Below are 19,652 nucleotides of genomic sequence, written 5' to 3'. Positions count from 1 at the left end.
CGTAATGAACTTTAAATGTATCAAAGTAGTTAAAGTCCCGATGACCAAAAAAGATATCACATAACTAAAAAAACCGTAATATAATTTGCCTCACATCAAAGTGGAAACACTGCCTTGTTTTTCTCTCTCCCTCTCGTTCTCTCGCATCAGTTTTCTAATAACATCTCTTGAAAAATCAAAACTACCTTAGCTTCTCTCTCTACATTTTTTTCCTAATGGCTTCTCTCTTTCTCAAAAACTACTTTAGTTTTCTAATAAAAAGCCCTCTCTCTACACCATTACTTTTCTAATAGCCTCTCTGCAATGCAAAATTACATTCGTTTTTTTTTTTTTTGATAAAAACATCACTCCCCTCTCTCTATTCGCCAGGATTTCAATTCCCCTCCCGTCTGCTTCAGCCTCGGCCACGCACAAAAGCAAAAGCTTTCCACTCCTCCCATTACTTATGATGAGAAAGACCGATTCCTAATCCAGAAAGAATTTAACTTATGATGAGAAAGACCGATTCCTAATCCAGAAAGAATTTAATTTTAGGATTATTTGATACTCTCTTTTGATGCCCTAGTACTTTCTCTCGCTCTCTCTTTCTCTCGGTACCCTAGTTCTCTCTTTTGATGCCCTAGTACTTTCTCTCGCTCTCTCTCTTTCTTTTGGTGCCCTGATACTCTTTTTTTTAACCTTAAATATTATACCGGAGCAACTTGTTTTTTAAGTATCATGATACCTCTTTAGATTATCACATCACTTTAAGTATCGTGATACATTTAAAGTTCATTACGATATTTTAAGTATCATGATGCTTTTACGGTAATATGATTGTTATGATAATTTTTCCACTTTCTCATCATAAAGTTTTTTTTTTTTTTTCCGGATAAAATCATTGGGGAAAGACAACCTCTTTCCTTAAATTTTTTTTTTTTTTTGGTGAGTTAGTGGGGAGACGGCCCCAATAGGATTTTAGCTTAAGATGTAACATTTAACCAAATAAGTCCGGGCTCTTTTCCTTTCTCATAAAGCCTATGTTATATAGAAACTGCATATTGAGAAAGGTAGGCAGCAATATTAAAGGCTGTCATTGCTATATTATAGTTAAGCCAAAATATACTATATTCCCTCAAGGGTATATTATTTATTACTCCCTCTGGTAAAATTCTATCTACCATTAAATTTACCTAATAGATTAATCTCAGTAAGAAATATTTTTTAATTGCACCATCTATGCACTTGAAAAAAACGATGTATCAAAATTGAATAGAGACCGTTTAATTTTTTAGAGGGTGAGATCTAAGTATTAGACAACCTAAATTTCAAAATTTTCTTTTTAAGGCAATTTTCAAAAGGATGAAGTTTCTATAAGGCCTAGGCTTTATGAAAATAAAATAAAGCCTCGCCTCAAATCCTGATCCGAAAAGCATTTTGGGCATCAGAAATTTTCATGATGGCTCTCAGATCCATTGCCAACACCGACAATAACATTTGAAGCTAAATCAAAGTATAGATCTTGCGGATATGTGAACACTTATTTTTAGAGTGAAATGGATGGTCCAAATAATTTTGTTGCAATATACACTATTTTTAGAACTTTAAATCTTAATTTTTTTTCATAACCATAATGTTCAAGCTGAGATGAGTGATTTAAAGGTTTTAGCAATACTTGAATTGCAATATTTGCTAAGTTATAAGATGAAGCTTTCCTTATTTTGATTGGGATGCAACACTATACACTATACTCATGTGGGAGTATAGTATATGCCGCCGTTAGTGGATGGAGTGTGGCGTATCATGTCGATGGGGATCTTATATTAGTGGGACCCACCAAGACACATTTATCCGACTATTATCTCTACCACTCATCACTCTTATCTACAAAGGTGCCGTGTTAGAGCTGAGGCTCTAAACAATCAAAATAAAGCACACCTTTAAATAATATCGAAAAATGTGGTTTCAAACTTGAAAATCTTTTTAATAGCATTAAAATATATTTTTATCTTTAATTATAAAATTTAAAGCTTCAAAATAGTGTGGATTGAGTAGATCTTGAAAAATTTGAAAATTGACGGTCCAAAAAATACATTACAAGATGCACTATTTTTGAAACTTGAAATCAATTTTTTTCTCACCCTTGATCCAAAACCTACTAGTAAGATGGACTCTAATTTGATTGTTTAGAGCCTCGGCTCTATATAAACTTTTTCCAATCTAGAATAGAATGTATGGCATCCATATTTTATTTCATCTGGGTTAGTGCAGGATGACCCGCTTGACCAAATTGAATATTGGCTCGTTGGTTAAAACACCTCGTTAAAATAAGCATTATTGGAACTAGTAAGTAGGGCGGGTTGGACTTGGACTTGGACTTGGACCTGGCCCCTGGCCATGGTCCCTACCAGGTCTGCCCAAGACTTGTACTGCTTGGACCATGCTGAAAGATCCTAGCCCGTTTGGGGCTAGGTCGGACTCAATAGATGCAAATAAAAATAAAAAATTAACAAAAAGAGGGCCGCCGGAGTTGCCTAATCACGGTCATGCCCGAAGCCCTCATTTTTCAATGTCTGGGCTTACATGGTGAGTGAAGTCACCCCCTATTGTCATCCCTGCTGGTGTAAGGGGTTCAATCTTTAAAAACTAGTCCAACCACCTCTCAAATTTACTGGACAAGATTTAAAATAACTTTAAAAATATTAAATTTATTACAAAGGGAAATCGCCCAACAATGTTTTAGTTGCTTTTATTGGACAAATCTACCTAATCCAACAAGATCAAAACGGTTGACTAATGATTTTAATCAACCAAATCCAATATTTGTTTTACTTTGGATCAGACCCGTCAAAGTGCCAGCGGATACATTGATCCGTTTCGTCCAACCTTAATAACTGTACCTAAAATCTCCCCAAGTCATCTCTGTTTTATTCTTGAGATCAATTGGAAAAGGAAAATGAGATTGAACTCGAGACTCATCAAATGTTACATCCAGAGTTCCTTAAATGTTACATCCATTAAAGTGGATTATCCAATTTCAATTTTAGTGATAAGGGTTTTTGATATAGGGTAATTTTTGGGGTCTCAATTGCCTTTTCTCTTTTCCAAAATTGATTTTAAATTGCGATAAAAACATATTGAGAGTTCTATTGGGGCCCATTAAAGCTCCCCCCATCTTGGTCTTTAATTTACATGAATGAATATCCAATTTGGTTCTGCAGGACCACCTAATATTCTTTCTTTAACATATATTTATTGCTTATGTATGTAGGTGATAAAGTAAAGGGCTTGGTGCAGGACAAACTCTCTCTTAAGTGCCCATGTGGGCCCCACTCGGTTAATCTCCAGCTTTCTATTTATAAGGAGGACACGGTTTTTATGAGTCCTGGTAGAAATGAGTCTACTCTTAACAATCTGAGATGGATTTTCGGACCCAATTTTTAAGGACAAGTAATCCCTAATATGGAGATCATGAATATAAATAAATAAATATTTTTTAATGAACAAAAATAATGATTTTATGAAGAAAACTTTTAAACCGTTAGTTTTAATTGCTTTATACCTTGGGACGCATATTTTAAAAATGCAGTCCAGCCCGCAGAAACAATTTTCCTTATAAGAATGATGGTATATGTAACTTTGGAGTACCATATGCTCAAGTAAATGCCATTGTAGGTAAGATAAGAGTATTTTTTTTTGGTACAAGGAGGTTACAATTATTTATAACTAGCTAATATGAAACCTCATAGTATTATAAAGTTAGAAATTTTTTCTTGGACTTTAAGCTTGGCCAATGGAATAAATGTAACCACCCAATTTCATATCCAATGATCAAGATTAATTGTGACCACCTATACTTTTCTATGATAAAAACCAAAGTTTTAAAAAATGCCATCGGATCTAGATAAGGAATTGGTGGGATATGTCTGGCTCCCATCACATATCTTGAACCGACTAGTTCCTATTAAGCCCATCCAACCCCACATTTTATTTTTGTTATTTTTCAATTTTTATTTTCTCTATTGTTTTTATTTTTTATTGTCTGGTTCACTTAGCCCGATTGCTGATCTAGACCATTTTTTCGGACAACCTTTTTTTAAACGTTGTAAAAAACCAACCATTTGTTATGATAGCGAATGGTGGATGTAGCCATAAGTATCATGCAACATAGTAAGTACCCTTATTTTTCTTGTTTTTTAGTGTTAAAAGGATTGTCTACAAAGAGACCATTTATCTTATGTGCATGGAGGTCACAATTATTCATGTCCCTTAAATTTCAAAATGGGTGGATGTACGAGTATCATTGAATAGACGAAAAGTTCCAAAAAAACAAAAATTATTGGACGTCGTGACTCACCGCAAGCCATCCAATTTGACATCTAATGAATGGGAATGATTGTGACCTCCATGTACATAAGATAAATAGTCTCTTTGTAAACCATTATTGCGCCCAATATATGATCCTTTACTTAAAAAAAGTTATTAAGAGAGCAATGATCCAATGCAACGGTTGTATCATAGTATAATGCAACGACACTTCTAATAAACTACGTTTGTGGTATTTGTATAGCCCAAAAATTTGTACACACACTCTCTTTATCTCAATAATCAATCCCAAAAAAAAAAAAAATTCAATTTGAACCCTAGATATGGTCAAAATAAGTCCCATCCAAAAACGAATCTAGACCATTCATTTTGTGAATTTCAAGATCTTAGCCTTTATAAACTCAAAATCATTATTTTATTTTTTAACATTGTTACTCTAATGATAATAAAGCCATCCAAAAAAATTGGAAATGAAAAAATCCTTCTAAAGCCTCGATCTAAGCATCTCTCCAAAATGAATGGCCTACGTTAATTGGGCTAAAAAAATACTTTCTAGGTTGTATTTTCAATTTTTTTCTTTTTTTGTGATTGTTCATTAGGATGAAAATCGTGTGCATTTCAAAATTTGGATCAAACAAATAGCCATAAGGTAGTTTTTTAAGACTGTTGCATCATATTACTATAGAACGATTGCATGAAATCATTGCCCTTATTAGAATGCACAGTTTGTGTTTTGTACTGCGAATCACTCATGGAAAAGGAGAATTCTCATCTTGTACTAATGGCTAATAATGAAACATCCATAAGCTTAACTTCTTATTCAAAATGGACATAATTACATATTGGGTATTAACTATGGAAAAGCATTTGGTGGGTGGGCGGTGTCTGCATTCATTTTCAGAAGATTTGTCCCGAAACACATCCCAAATCACAGTAAATAAATTTCTGCCTCGGAACTAGAATCTGGAGCTTCAAAACCAAGAACATCTCATGATCTCTTGGAAATAAAAATGAAATGTCCTAAAGACCATGAAACAAAATTAGAAGAAAAAAAAACCCTTAAACCCTAACTTTAAAAAAAAAGCCTAAATCATAAACCCTACAAAAATTTATTCAGATTCTGGTTGGGAAATACAAAACTTTTGGGAGGGTGGACTCAGTGTAACAAGTGCACCCTGAACCCACTTTAACCGTACCCTCTCTACATAAAAGCAGTTATTGTCTCTATGTTTATTTTGAAATTTTGAATACTAAATATATGTGGGGTATCCTCCAATCATATCAGACTCGAATGTTAGAGATAGTGGCATAGTGTAGAAAGGGAGATGCTTCCCATGGGGTATCAACCATTCAATCAAGTATCGAGTGGTGATGATTGGTTAATACAAGAGTAATGTGCAAGTATGATTGGATAACATTCTTTTTCTCTCTGTTTTGAGAAGCTCAGACTGAACCCTCCTTTTTTCATCGCCAAAAATAGTGGAATCCTTTTTTCCCATTTTTTGTGGATTTATTTTTATTCCTATGAATTTAATCGTATAGTCAAGATCAAAATATGCAAATTTTGGGGTCCTACAAACCCCACTTTTCAAAGTGGCTCTGCTGCAGTATAAGACCATCGAGTGATTTAATCTTTCTCGATGAGAGAGAGATTTCTGCCTAGTACGAGCAAAAAATTCTCCATTTTTTTTCAAATTTCTCATACATTTGTTCTTTAAGGTTCAAAATTATTCAAAACCTCACTTTAAAATCTTATTTAAGAAATTTATCTCATTTACATAATTCAGATTTTGAACGTCCGAAATTGATAACTTCTAACCTTCAACTTAAAAGTTAAAACGGTCTCAAATTATTCGAAACCGCAAACTTAACTGCATACCATCTAAAGGCCAGTAGCAGGGACAATTTAATAATTAAAAAAAAGAGAAAACGGGTACGTAGGTGAAAAGTTATTGAGGAACGTGAAGACAAAGGTTTATGCTGATCCCATAGGGGCCCTTCAAAAAAGGGCAAAAGGACAAATTTCATCCCATTTTTTATTCAAAATGCCCTGCCCAAAAAACTTTCCCAAAATTCGTCAAGCTATTACCCACGATGGGTGGCCTCACCCGGCTTGGTTAGCCCGCTGCTTTAAAACTATGGCCTGGGTATGAAATGTGGCCCAAGGACCGGGACAAGGTTAGGGCAGGGCTGGGCTTGGGCCAAGGCTCGCTTGGTTCGGCCAGCCAACCGGCCCGGCGCCTTGATATGGCTATGGCTAGGGCCAGGGCGTTTTTGGCCAGGTTGGGGCCGGGCCGGGCCAGGCCTGCGCCGGACTAGGGCTGGAATAGGCTAGGGTTGACCCGATCCATTGCCATTCCTATTACCCACCACTCATATGGTATTGCAACACGAAATTGAGGGAACACAAAAAGGGATTTTAAGTCCAGATATATTACTCATGCATGAGCATATTGAAGACTCCCTCGAGGCAAAAAACTACTTGGTAGAACTTTTTCTTTATGAAGTTTTAGAATTTAACAAAGAATCTCTATGAATAATTTTTGGCAAAAAAAAAAAAGTTCAAAAAATAAAAGAATCTCTAGATATCATTTTTAAAAAGGTGCAGTATATTTGGAGCAGAAGCTCCAAACAATCAAAGTAAAACGCACCTTCAAATAGTATTGAGAAATGTGGTTTCCATACTGAAAATCTTTATTAGGCCTTGAAATATATTTCCATATTTAATTATTAAATTTAAAGCTTTAAAAATAATATTAGATTGAACGGATCTATGAAAACTCGAAAATCTTGAAAATTGACGAAACAAGATACACTATTTCCAAAACTTGAAATCCATTCTCATGTCCATGCATGTTGATGTTGAGATGATCAATCTAAGGTGGGGCCTCAAAATCTAGTGAATTTTTTTGCAGCCAGCTCCAATTTGATTGTTTAGAGCCTCAATATAAACTTTTTCCTTTTCAAAGAAGGGAGAAAAAAAAAAATTGATATCATGTACTTAAGCACTTAGATCTAATCCTCTATAGAATATTAGAGGCTTTATTTATTTCTATTCTTCTCCATTACATTAGTGTGGGATTTTATTTGAGCACATATGGTATTGTGGAGCATACCATATACATGAACTCCATCATGCCACCAAGCGGAAGATTTATTTGGGAGAATTTTTTTTAATATGAAATTCTGAGAAGTACCCAAGATGCTGGGCTGGGCGCTAACGCACTCCAGCTAGAAAACGGATGTGCTAATACACCCTTGCTTCTTACTTTCGAGCTGTAGCTTGCTGAGCGCTAGCACACTCCAACAAAGAATCAGATGCATTACCGCCAGTGCTAGGGTAGTCCTTGCATAGTATTTTCAAGAGAAAAATTCTTGACTTTTCTCTAACACTTGGGTCTCACTCTCGGTAATCTCGCGATAATATTTTTTTAAGCAAATAGAGAGTGTGATTTGAAAAGTTTCGTTATTGAGATTAATTCACAGTGCAAAGATGCAACATCCCCAAAATTTGAAATCCTCATAACACTCCTAGATTTGAGTTTTACTCAAGGGGATAAATGGACAGAACTATACTCCTGCAGGAGCACTATATCTCTTAAGACTTTTTCCTAACTTTTTTAATTGATTGAATCCGAAAAGATATTAAATTTGAATTTTTACCCAAAGAAGTAAATGTACAGTTATTACACTCTGTACTCCAAGAACATGCATAACCCTCTCCCTCTCTCCACAAGCACATCCAAAAGCCTCTCTTTCTCTCTCTTTCACACTCTCTCTCAAGCATATGCACAAGCCCCTCTCTCTCCAGAAGTTCTCTCTTTCCAGAATCATATGCACAAGCCTCTCTCACACACATGCACGCGAGCAGAGGTAGCGATGCACAATTTTCTCATCACCAAGATCTATTTCTAATTTCCATCGCGTACCTTCCATCAACGAGAAATCACATATACGTACGAACTCTGCTCACAGATCAGGCACCAAAAGATCTATCTAGCCTCTGCAAGTTCAAGGAAGACAATGGTTGGAATGTACAGGAAGAATTAACGACATTATAATTTCAGAGAGTGAGAGACAGCGAGAGAGAGAGAGAGACAGAAAGAGGCTTTCATTGCACACTTGATGTACATCTCAAGATTGCAGATTTCATCTGCTCCTTGTCCAAGGATGCTTGCACAACCACCTGCATCATAAACAGGATATATATCATTGCATTAGCTCCCAATTTCTGATTTGATTCTGAAAAATTGGCGTTTCATTCTAGAGTAGAATAGAGACAATACGTATTAAGACTATAAATGAGAGCGCCTAAGTGACAATTATCTCTGATAATTGAACAATATATTCTTTTGCCGATAATATACCGATAAAATTCATTTGTCGTGATATCTTAAGGCTCTCCATTATTATCAATAAAAACCTTTCCGGACAATATCATTCATGTGGTATGGAAGCAAATTAGCATTGAATTCAAAAAGCATTTTGAATTTGAAAAGTAACACGGCATGTGCCTAGAAATAGCTCTAAAACCTTAGTAAGGCAAATGGGTCGCAGTTTGCAACGAATTGATAATGGATAATCTTGGCAGACCGGAATTCGTGTAGCTAGCTCCAATTAGTAGCGAAAAGGCTTTAATGATAATGATGATGACAAGAACGTAGTGTCAACTTTGTATTTTTAAAATGTTTAACATAGTTATGTTTTCTATTGTCTATAATTTGAATTCATATTTATTAATCTCAAAAAATTATTACATATTAAATAATATATTAATTTAATATATTAAATTCCTGATAATTATATGTTAAATTCCCCGTTAAAAACACAAACACAATGATAATACCCAAATAGAACTCCCCAACAATAATATCCTGACAATGATAACTATCAATAAGATAAGAGCCACGCAACCAGTTACACATATCATAGTCACCCTCAAAATGAGTGCATGGCTTCAAATGATGCACGAAAAAGAAAAAAAAATTCCCTTCTTGGAAATAGGATCAGAAGTTTCAAAATACTTCATATTTCCAATGTGAATCGTTCTTTTTATGTGCATGGGTGCACAGAAATAGGATAAAAAATTTCCCATTTTTCATTATAATTTCCCGTTTACTCTCTCTCTCTCATGTAGAGAAAGCGCGGTAGGGAGAGCAAAGGAGCAGATCTGCGCATGCGGAGACAGCTTTCCCTTAGTAAACATGCTGAAAAAGTTCAAAACTTCACATACCTCTTGCACTTTGTTTCCAGATCGTGCAAGTAACTTGTAGTGGTTGTCAAACATCGAACCCATATATACCTGTCACAAAGACAGATTCATAATTGAAAACAATAGTACAACTCAAAACATGAAACGTAGGAAAGAGACAATTGAGTGGTTAAGTAGATATTTTCTTGTAGAACAATGGTTCTTCCAATGGAGCCCAAAGAAAGCAAGGATTGTCATCTTTCATGTCAGAAATAGCAAGAGAGGGAGAAAGAATCTTAGACTCCAAGTTATGTTATACTGGCCAATGGCATGTGCTTTGCACAAATCTAAATTTTAAAAATATATTATGTGATCACCGCATATCAATGAAGCTGAAGGGCAAGTTCTATAAGACAACTGTGAGACCAACTTTGTTTTATGAATGTTGGGAGGTCAATCAACAATATACCTATAGAATGAATGTAGCGGAGATGAAGATGTTGAAATGGATGAGTGGCAAAATAAGAAATGATAGAATTTAAAATGAATACATTCAAGAGAACTTAAGTATGGTACCAATAGGCGATAAGATGAGAAAAAATAGAATTATTGGGTTGGTCGTGTGCAGCGCCAGACCCAATACAATACATGTTAGGAGGCATAAGTTAGTTCAAGTGAAAAACTCAAAAAGGGTAAGGGGTATGCATATAGATGAGAGTAATGAGAAAATATATGGGGACTTATGGCCTCATTGAGGGTACGACTCTTAACAAAGCAGAATGGCGGACCAGGATTCTTGTAGCCGATCCCAATTAGTTGGGAAAACGTTCTGACAATGATGATGATATTTTGTTATTTATACTTGTGATTTTTTTTTTATATTTTTAACAAATTTATGCCAAGATTTCCATTTTGGATTTTTAAACCATTCCTGAGAATATTCGTATTTTTAAATCGAATTATGACATCTTAAACTTGGTAGTTTACCTGAAAAGTAGGCACCAAGCCAGGACTTAGAAAGAGACGGCCTTTTGAGACACTTTGAACACCTTCAGTTTGTTGCAGTTCTTTGATGAGTGCTTCCACATCAGACCACTAAAAAATATTGCATAGTCAGTTAAGGGGGACCATGACATACATGCACTAACCACAACAAAATTGTCACGTAATGTTGCAAGAAACCTCTTCATCCAGTTGTACTGCTTCAAGGGTCCTGCTCAATGAACCTTGGCCATCAATTACAGATTCCAAGGTCTCGAAGAGAGGATCAGGCTGCTTCACAATAGATTTAAAACTCAAATCAATGTCCAGGCACCGTAAATAGTTGTTACTCCATGACAATAAGTATATCAATGTCCTATTTGCAGTTTCACAAATATGTCAGGCTTCAAATACAAGCCCATCCAATCAAAACTTTTGGAAAACTAGTCAAAAGCTCATCCAAATACCACTCTGTTTGTTACAGTAACTGGGATCTGAACATTCAATCTTCCAAATATAGAACTTGAATAAGTAGCTACAAGGGAAGAAAGAAAAACTAATGGCCACCATATGGAAATATGACTATAATTATTGTTGTTATTTATTACAATTGTTTATATGGCAACATACTGTTAATTGTTTCAGTGATAAACTGATGCGCTCAAGAGAAAAATCTAACTGAAGAACCTTGGCCTCCAAATCCTGAAAAGACAAAGTTATCAAATCCATCAGAACACAAAAAGTAAACAAAGAATAAGTTAGACAATCTGACATCCAATTACATCTACCAAACCTGATTGACAACAGTTTTTTTCTGGTTATAAGAAGATTATAGGCATAACTTTTCATAGCTATCAGCCAGAAGCATAAGCATCAATATATGAGAGACCCCAGAAACCATTTAAAACCACTGTAAATTGATTGATAGGAAAGACAGTTCGTTTGTGCATCTAGGTTAGAGAGGATAACTAGGAGATGGGACTCAGGTAAATTGTCCCTCACATATTTCAACAACCTATCACTGTATTTTGCAAGAAAATAGACTTACTTTCTTTTAGAAAAACGCAAAGGACCTAATTCTGGGAAGGATGATATCCTGCATAGAAAGATTTGATCTAGAACAATACAAATGAATCCCAATACAAATCATTGGGTCAACCTTGGGCTAGCAGTATATTCCTGATGTTTCTCTAGTACTTTAGTAACTCCAGTGTGACGAAGATATAATTGAATGACATAGCCAGACCAATTATGTTTATGTTTGTCCTCCTTGAAAAACATAAGGTATGAGACCCTAATGGAACCAAACTGATATTCAATGATGCTGGTCTACAGTACTTGCATATGGTCATGTTCCTTACGACATACCATTCTTGCTGGGAAGGCTGTATGTATTTGGCAAATGTTTTTCTTGGAAAAACATTGTCTTATTTCCAGAAGAAGAAAATTTTCCTGCTTTTCTTCCATCTTTCCCCATGTTTATCACCTTTTTACATGCCAATTTCCTTAGTTTTTCATTTAATTTCTCAGAAACTTTTTAACATTTTGTCTCCTTTCCTTTTACTCTTTTTTTTTCTTCTATTTTTGATACCCCCCATGCATTTCCCACAGGTGTCTAATTTCTTATATTTCTGGAATCATGTCCCTTTGTTACATGTTTTCAACAACCATTTCAGTTTCCAAACCTACTTCCTCTCTTTGCAAGCAAATTTCAATAGGCACTAGGACAAAAGACGTAAGTCTGAATGAAACATTTGTCATTTTTACCTGACCAACTTTGTAAAATGCAGATGGATCTAAGGTTGCTTCCCATGAAACTTCTGACTGATGAATTAGGGCCGGTACCCCTTCAACCTTCCAGAATCAAGCATAAAATTTGAAGAATCTTGATAACCCATGGGAAGAAACTGTAGCTTTGAGTGAAATCTGAACAGTAAATGCCTAAATATTACCTCCACAAAGATACCAAAATAAGTGATCTTCGTAACATGACATTTCACAACATCCCCAATATTGAGTTTCCCCTGCATAAAAGTGCATGGAAGGGGTCAAAATTTGACAGAAACAATCATCATGTGAATGCATTTGAACACAATGGTAAAAGAAAAAAACAGCCAAAAAATCATAAAACGTAAAAGAACAAGTAAATTGATAAACTGGATCTAACAAAGCGTGACAGGGGATGACTCAAGAATATAGCAGTGATGAAACTACAAATTTAAGAATGGAGGAAATAGACTAATATTTCAAATGTTACATTAAAATCCTCTTGGATTATCGATAATTCTTGTGCCTAGGCTTGAGTCCTTCGTAAATGAGGAGTAGATTCGATAAAATTTTCCTCTGAGCCTGACATGAGCTCACTTTACATCAAATTAAGACAAATTTTTCCAAATATAGCTCACAGAATTTCAAATATGAAAAGATGTGACAGCTCCAATGTTAATGTCCTCAATGTAAGTCACACCCCCACTGAAGACAGCTCCTTGGGGGGGTATTAACAAGAGTTTTGATGTTACTTGGACAGTAATATCTATTCAAATTCTTTCGAGTCAGGCTTACCGGAATTCTTTTGCATGAGATTTAATCCCGCAATTTTAAGTGTAGAAATAGATGCAAAGACAAAATCTCCCCCATCATGAATATGATCGTAAACGTAACACTTTGTGTGTGCAAATAACTGTTATTTATAGTAGTAGCTCTCTAGAGGAGGCTTTTGATGCACTTAATGTAAAGGAAAATGACATATGCTACAAATAAGGTAACATACCATGAGGGTTCTCTTTTTTTCTATCATTTCATCTGTTTCTTTCGGCTTTCCTGAGAACAGTAACCTTCGGGCTTTTCTGTCAGCCAGTATCACATGCACCTTGATCCTCTACACAGTGTATATGCACTCAACAAAGTTTAGCATACCCCAAGCAACAAAAAAAAACAATCCAGCAATTTTTCATAGATCTAGTTATTCTAACCTGGCCAACAAAGGAGGACAGGAATTTTGTCTTCTCTTGATCATAAGTGTCGAGGAGATCATCTAGCGCAGAATTTTGGGTAACTTTGTCATCACTGCTTTTATCCATTTCTGGCTCAAGGCTAACCTCTGGCTTAGTAAATTTTGGTGATTCTGACACACCTAGAACACCCAGATTTGTCCTAAATAAAGATGGGTCCAAACCACTCTTCTTCAACCATGATTCAAATGCCAAGAATTTCCATCTAGTACCAAGTTTTTTATATGGTAAAAACCCAATTAAAGATCCGAATGATGCCTGGAAATATAAGAGGAAATATTTTTTGTGACAAATTGACCATAATAAATTATCAAAAATAAAATAAAAATGATCATCATAGATTTTTGTTCACAAACTGCAACTCATAAAAACAGGAACAATATGCATCATTAATAAGAAGCAATCCACTTCCATAGAAGCTTTACTCCAACTACATATTCAAACAATTGCAAAATAAATGAAACTTACTACAAAACCTCTGCTGCTGCAGTTGATTAATTCCACCTCCACTCTATCTCCTGTATGGACTAACATCTCTGCTCTCGCCCAATCACTGGTTTTATGTGCCTACACGCACAAATCAGCAGACATATGCACAAATGATTTATTGTATGTGGTAAAGCATAAACATTTATATCATATGCAGCGTTCGGAGACTTGGACAAGACTACTTGGACTCGGCCGAGTAACTCGACCTCGCCCAATGGGCAAGACGAGTTCTAGGCAAGTAGGTTGTACATGCTTTTAAATTTTAATTATATTAATACGTCTTATTTAACTCAAAAGTGCTTGAATGGCTTCACGGTTAGTCCTCACGCTTATGTTTTAATGTGATCGGGGATTGAATCCCACTAGAGAACACCACTTTTAAAGACCGCCATTTTTTTATATGATGGGAACAAATACTGTCATTTTTTTTCATATAATGGGAGTTCCAAAAAAAAAGTAGCCCCCATAAGAATAGAACTCAAGACCTCTTGTAAAGAGGTACGTTGATGTGGGGGGGCCTAACCAACACGTCACTCGCTAGGTGATTGATAAAAGTGGCACTTATATCATATATAACAATATTTTTCTTTATCTTCTATAAAAAAAAAAGAGCAGGATTTGGGCGAGTTACTCGCCTCGCCTCGGCCAAGGCCCGAGTACCTTGGCCGAATCAATTTTATGAACACCAATCATATGTAAAGATGATTTACTATATCTGATGGAGCCACACATTTTATTTAATAGGGAGGGAGATTATAATCCAATGCACTATGAAAATACAGAGTCCAATGGAGTCACCCTCAACAAAATTGTAGGAATGATGATGAAGAGTGGGACCCACCAGAAGAAGAAATGACGATGAAGAGTGGAACCTACCAGAAGAATAAACGACCTCAATGATTGGACCTACACTCTCTTCATTTTTGTCCATTTCATGGAATGATGATGATCCCAGTGGACTATGGTTTTCCATAGTGCACAGCATTACAGTATACATTTCATATTTAAAATTGATGTCATAGAAGTATAAGAATCATCGTTTCCAACATTATAAAAGTGTTGTCCATGCTTTGCCAACAATAGTAGACCAGGTGAAATAAAGGATCCGTACCTCTGATTCTGATGATATAAAATGCTTATGTTCTGTAGCATCATTATACCTCTCACCATCTAAATCCTTTGTCTCTATGTCACTGGGAGCACGGGATTGTTCCTTTATAGATGAATCAACTGATTTAACCCTGTCATAAACAATTATATAAGCATCAAAACTAAGAGATGAAATCAAAAGAACACAGTTTTTTAATGCAAACCAAGTCATGGCAAGGTTAGGTATCTCCTGTGAGCAAGAGGAATCTCTAGAATTTATGCAAAGAAAAATTGTAGTCCAACACACTATGGAAGACCATATTCCATTCAGGTCATCAATATCCAAATTAAATGATGAATAATGATGGAAAGAGAGGGCCACGTGCCAGAAAAGGACCTGATACTAAATGGTGGGCCCCATTATCTCTTAATCACCAGCCATCACTACATTTCACTGATGATGGTCCCTATGGGCTATGATTTTCCATAATATACTAGAATATTGTAAAATTTGCTATATACATCACTTGCAGTTTCTCATGTACATATAAACATCAAAAAAATAAATAGCCCCTAATAGAATACAAGCAGGAAACTCGAGAACTCGTATTTAGACCAACCAATTCATCACAAATAGTTTAGAAGAAATTGCTAGGCCATCATCTTTATGGGTACTCAAATGTCCATAAACACAGTTGACATCAAGGGTCTTGTGAGCATTTGTGCATCAGATCATGCACACAAGCCAATTATCACCAAGACACCAACCACAAACTAATGAAAGGGAGACAGCTTGTTGCTATTACCTCGAGGGCTTCCCTTGTAGGGTAGCTTTCATGAGATTCAACGGATGCTCTGTGCTCGCATTCAAACCTTCAACATTGGTTAATTCTTTGCTAGATTGCTCATCTATAGTCAATGCACTTGGGTGCATTCCTTGAAAAAAAAAAATTGAAATATTATTTCACACAGTTATACCAGTCAAGCTACAATTCAAAATTAATGAGTTACCTTCTCCATGCCCATTTTCTTGATCTGCCATTTCTGTAGAGTTGTTACCAACACTCTTTATGGGTCCTCCAATACTGTTATTAAGCTCACTCACTCTTTCCTCCCCTAAAGAACCTTCCAAATTATTCTGGAGATTATTATTCAGGGCATTTGATTTCATATTGGGATCAATTCCAATAGTTTCCTTACCAATTGGCTCCAAGAGCTTAATATCCTTCAAATTGGCATCATCTGAAACAACACCTCGATCAAATACTACTGCACCAGAAGAATTTTCATGAATTCCTTTCTCCTCTGAGGCATCAGAGGAATTCAAGGGTTCAGGCTTCTTCAACAATATAATGTTACTGAAATCCTGGCTAGCCTCCTTGCTCCTATTAAGCGATAAGTTTGGCCTAGCATGTACTCTAGAGTATTCCTTCATTTCTATGTCATCAGCTCGTGGAATGGAAGGCTTTCGCAAAATAACATTTGAGGTATCACCCTTGGTGTCAATCTTTTCACTAGACTTGGTATCAATCTTTTCACTAGACTGGAGTCTTGGTCTCTCAACCGCAACAGGCTTTACTAATGGCACCACAGATTTACTTCCTTTCTTCATGACTGGCCTCATCAGATTCAATTTTTTATCAACATTCATGCTTTTGCTTGAGAGAGACGAATTAGCTGGCATATTAGATGACTCTGCTTCCCTAACCTCAAACTGAGCAAAATCAGCTGCATCCATATCTAAGTTACCTTTGTTTTTTTTGTCCATTTTCTTTTTCGAACGGTAGTAGGCTTCTTCAATTTCAAGATAAGAGGCATCCGGATTTTCTTTCCTCCCCATTATCTGCGAGAGAAACTAAGAGTCAAGATTGCATGCATCAAATTTGCATATGAAAACCATCGCATATCTATTTGGTGTAAGGAGGAAATATGTGGATACCACTAAGTTCTTTTCCTTTTCATATGTCAGAATTTTGGAGGGGTGCTCTAGAATCTAAAGGTTTTAAAATTAGCAGGACTAAGACAAAGTATATAGAATGCAAGTTTAGTAATAATAGGAGTAGAGACGAGGAAGTAGTTAAGATTAACAGCTAGGAATTACCAAAAAGATTGCATTTTCGACATCTTGGATCGATAATCTAGAAAAATAGAGAGATTGAGGAAGATGTTGCATATAGAATTATAGCTGGGGTGGGCGAAGTGGAGATGTGCAAATAGAATTTTATGTGATTGCTGTATATACCAATGAAGCTGAATGGCAAGTTTTATAGGAAAGCTTTTGAGATTAGCTTTGCTCTATGGAGCGGAATGTTGGGCGGTCAGAAAACAATATATTCATAGAATGAATATGGTGGAGATGAAGATGCTGAGATGGATGAGTGGCAAGATAAGAAAGGATAGAATTCGTAATGAGTCCATTTGCAAAAATTTAGGTGCGGCACCAGTAGGCAATAAGATCAGCGAGAGTAGACGTACGTGGGTTGGCCATGTGTGGTGCAAACCCAGTACAACATTTGTTAGGAGGTGTGAGTTAGTTCAAGTGGAAGGCTCTAAAAAGGCAAGGGGTAGTCCAAAAGGATATGGTTGGAAGTAGTGAGAAAATATATAGGGATATATGGCCTCACTGAGGGTACGACCCTTAATAGAGCAGAATGGCGGACAAGGATTCGTGTAGTCGACATCAATTAATTGGGAAAAAACTATGATGATGATGATGACATGAATTTGTAAGGTCAATAATTCAAAATATAAAGTTGATTCTCATGTGTTTATCATGAGACACCACATAATGAAACCATAGCCAAATACAAACATTACATAAGTGCAAGGGCACAATGAACATAACTAACAACCAAGGTTTAACGGCCAGTTTACCCAAAACACAATTGAAAAAGGAAAAGGGGTTCTACAGCTGGACAACCAAAAATTGTGCTAGTAGGGCACGTTCTAATGAAATTCCACGCCACATATTAATTTTTCCAATGATTTATATATAAGGTAAGCGGATTTCTCATCCCACACTAAATTTCCACAAACCATAGCAGCTCAGATAAAGTCAAAATTATTATGGAAACATCACTCAGTGTTAAAATTTAGTCTACTAATAACCAAAATCACTTATCGAGTGTACTGTTTCAACTAAATTTGACCCAGATTTCCTCCTTGTTTTGCTGTTTTTCAGCTGGAAATCAACTAAAATGATAAACTAATCTAAAAATTACTACATCTTCCTATGAAAAATGATACTCAAGTGGGCTACTACAGCCATAATTTTAGAGCTAAATTCAGGTTGTAAAACACTATTATCCGTGCAAATTTGACTGTAAATTCAATTGAATGTCCACACATTTTATGCAGCCCAAATTCAAGACAAAATTTGCCCGATATAACTTGAAAATTAATTATTTTTCACAAAATGATTTTTTATTTCTATTTTTATTTTTTATTTTTCATTTTGAAAGAAGAATAGAGAATAACTTTCGAAATTTTGGACATTTCAATTAAGCCTGTTTCAGTACATTTTGACCGAAATCCAGTCCACACTTTACCAAGTCATCAAATTTCATCGATTCATTCTCTTTATTCAATGGCTAACTTTGGGAGACAAACTATGGAAACTGATAAAAGGTCGGAATTTTCCACTCCTGACAAAAAACCGACATTGAAAACATATTTGCAAACCATAGCTGCAAACCATCCAACTTAATGCTTGCATACTTTTCATCAAGACAAAAGTAACTTACATGATAGGCAAGAAACAGATTAATTTTTCTTCAAATTCCATAAATGATGTCTCCTCTATTAATTTTATTATTTTAGACAGCAAAATATGAGATTGTCTACAAAGAGACCATTATCTTTTGCACATGGAGGTTACAGTTATTTTCACTCCTTAAATGTTAAATTCGATAGCTTGAGGTGAGTCACAAAGTCCGAGAAATTTTTTTCTTTCGAATTTTGTGTCTATTCAATAACACTCTTACAACTAGCCATTTTGAAGTTTAAGGGACAAGAATGCTCGATGACGTCCATGGGCAAAAGATAAATGGTCTCTTTGTAGACAATCCTGCAAAATATTTCTTAAAGTTTTACAAAAATCTATCAATAGAGCTACTTAAAAACCAATGAAATTCAATAATTTGAGCTTCCATTGCTTACTTTAACATTCTTAATGGCAAGAAATCTCTTAAAAAATCAGTAAAAAAACCATCATTTAGCGCACCTTAGCTAAGGTTAGTTTAGGGTCTTCTCCCATCATCCTTCCAAATTTCATCTCCATTCGATCCCAATGATCAAATTTCGACCCACCATCAGAGGCCATTGCCACAAATTTAGGGCTTCGAAAACCAATTCGAGGTTGCTTCAAAGGAATGAAAAAACGACCCACGTAACAGTTTGTGAGCCCATCCATGGCGAAAGTGGTATTGGAAAACCACAAATGAGACCAGTGCTTATAAGAGAAGCATCAACGGTGGTTTCATGAATTTCGAAACCGCCAGATAAACCTCAAAATTGGTTTTTCACAGATTTCTGGTGGGATATTTCAGGCTTTTCCCCTTGGTCATTTTTGATCGATGGATAAGCCC

General features: G+C 35.7%; 1 protein-coding gene across 6 annotated transcripts; it reads right to left on the bottom strand.

Annotated features, from left to right (window-relative positions):
• Positions 1-7,946: 7,946 nt before the first annotated feature.
• Positions 7,947-19,629, bottom strand: LOC18423072 (Nucleic acid-binding, OB-fold-like protein). Of its 6 annotated transcripts, none has more exons than XM_020670342.2 (15): positions 19,289-19,629; positions 16,078-16,909; positions 15,873-16,002; positions 15,089-15,218; positions 13,957-14,055; positions 13,450-13,746; positions 13,248-13,355; positions 12,430-12,501; positions 12,245-12,331; positions 11,108-11,179; positions 10,679-10,771; positions 10,484-10,591; positions 9,539-9,607; positions 8,405-8,491; positions 7,947-8,308 (listed from the first exon to the last, which is right to left on the bottom strand). In XM_020670342.2, exons 1-14 carry the CDS (start codon positions 19,475-19,477, stop codon positions 8,417-8,419), a joined length of 2,361 nt encoding a protein of 786 aa, XP_020526001.1. In that variant the 5' UTR covers positions 19,478-19,629; the 3' UTR covers positions 7,947-8,308; positions 8,405-8,416. The 6 variants fall into 6 exon arrangements, with proteins under 6 accessions (XP_020526001.1, XP_011625307.1, XP_020526011.1 ...); XM_011627005.3 differs by having other exon boundaries at positions 8,428-8,491; XM_020670352.2 differs by having other exon boundaries at positions 8,437-8,491.
• Positions 19,630-19,652: the final 23 nt, after the last annotated feature.

This window comes from Amborella trichopoda, chromosome 7 (assembly GCF_054954075.1).
Source record: "Amborella trichopoda isolate Santa Cruz 75 chromosome 7, AtrichopodaSantaCruz75HAP2 v2.0, whole genome shotgun sequence".
Lineage (NCBI taxonomy): Eukaryota > Viridiplantae > Streptophyta > Magnoliopsida > Amborellales > Amborellaceae > Amborella > Amborella trichopoda.
Note: the sequence above shows the minus strand (reverse complement) of the source record. Positions and strands in the feature narration are given on the sequence as shown.

Coding starts and splice junctions, on each gene's coding strand:
- LOC18423072 (XM_020670342.2), bottom strand. CDS start 19,477: ATGGATGGGCTCACAAACTGTTACGTGGGTCGTTTTTTCATTCCTTTG. Junction 14,056..15,088: donor TTATATCATCAGAATCAGAG/GTACGGATCCTT, acceptor TTGTGCGTGTAG/GCACATAAAACCAGTGATTG. Junction 10,592..10,678: donor CAGTACAACTGGATGAAGAG/GTTTCTTGCAAC, acceptor AATATTTTTTAG/TGGTCTGATGTGGAAGCACT.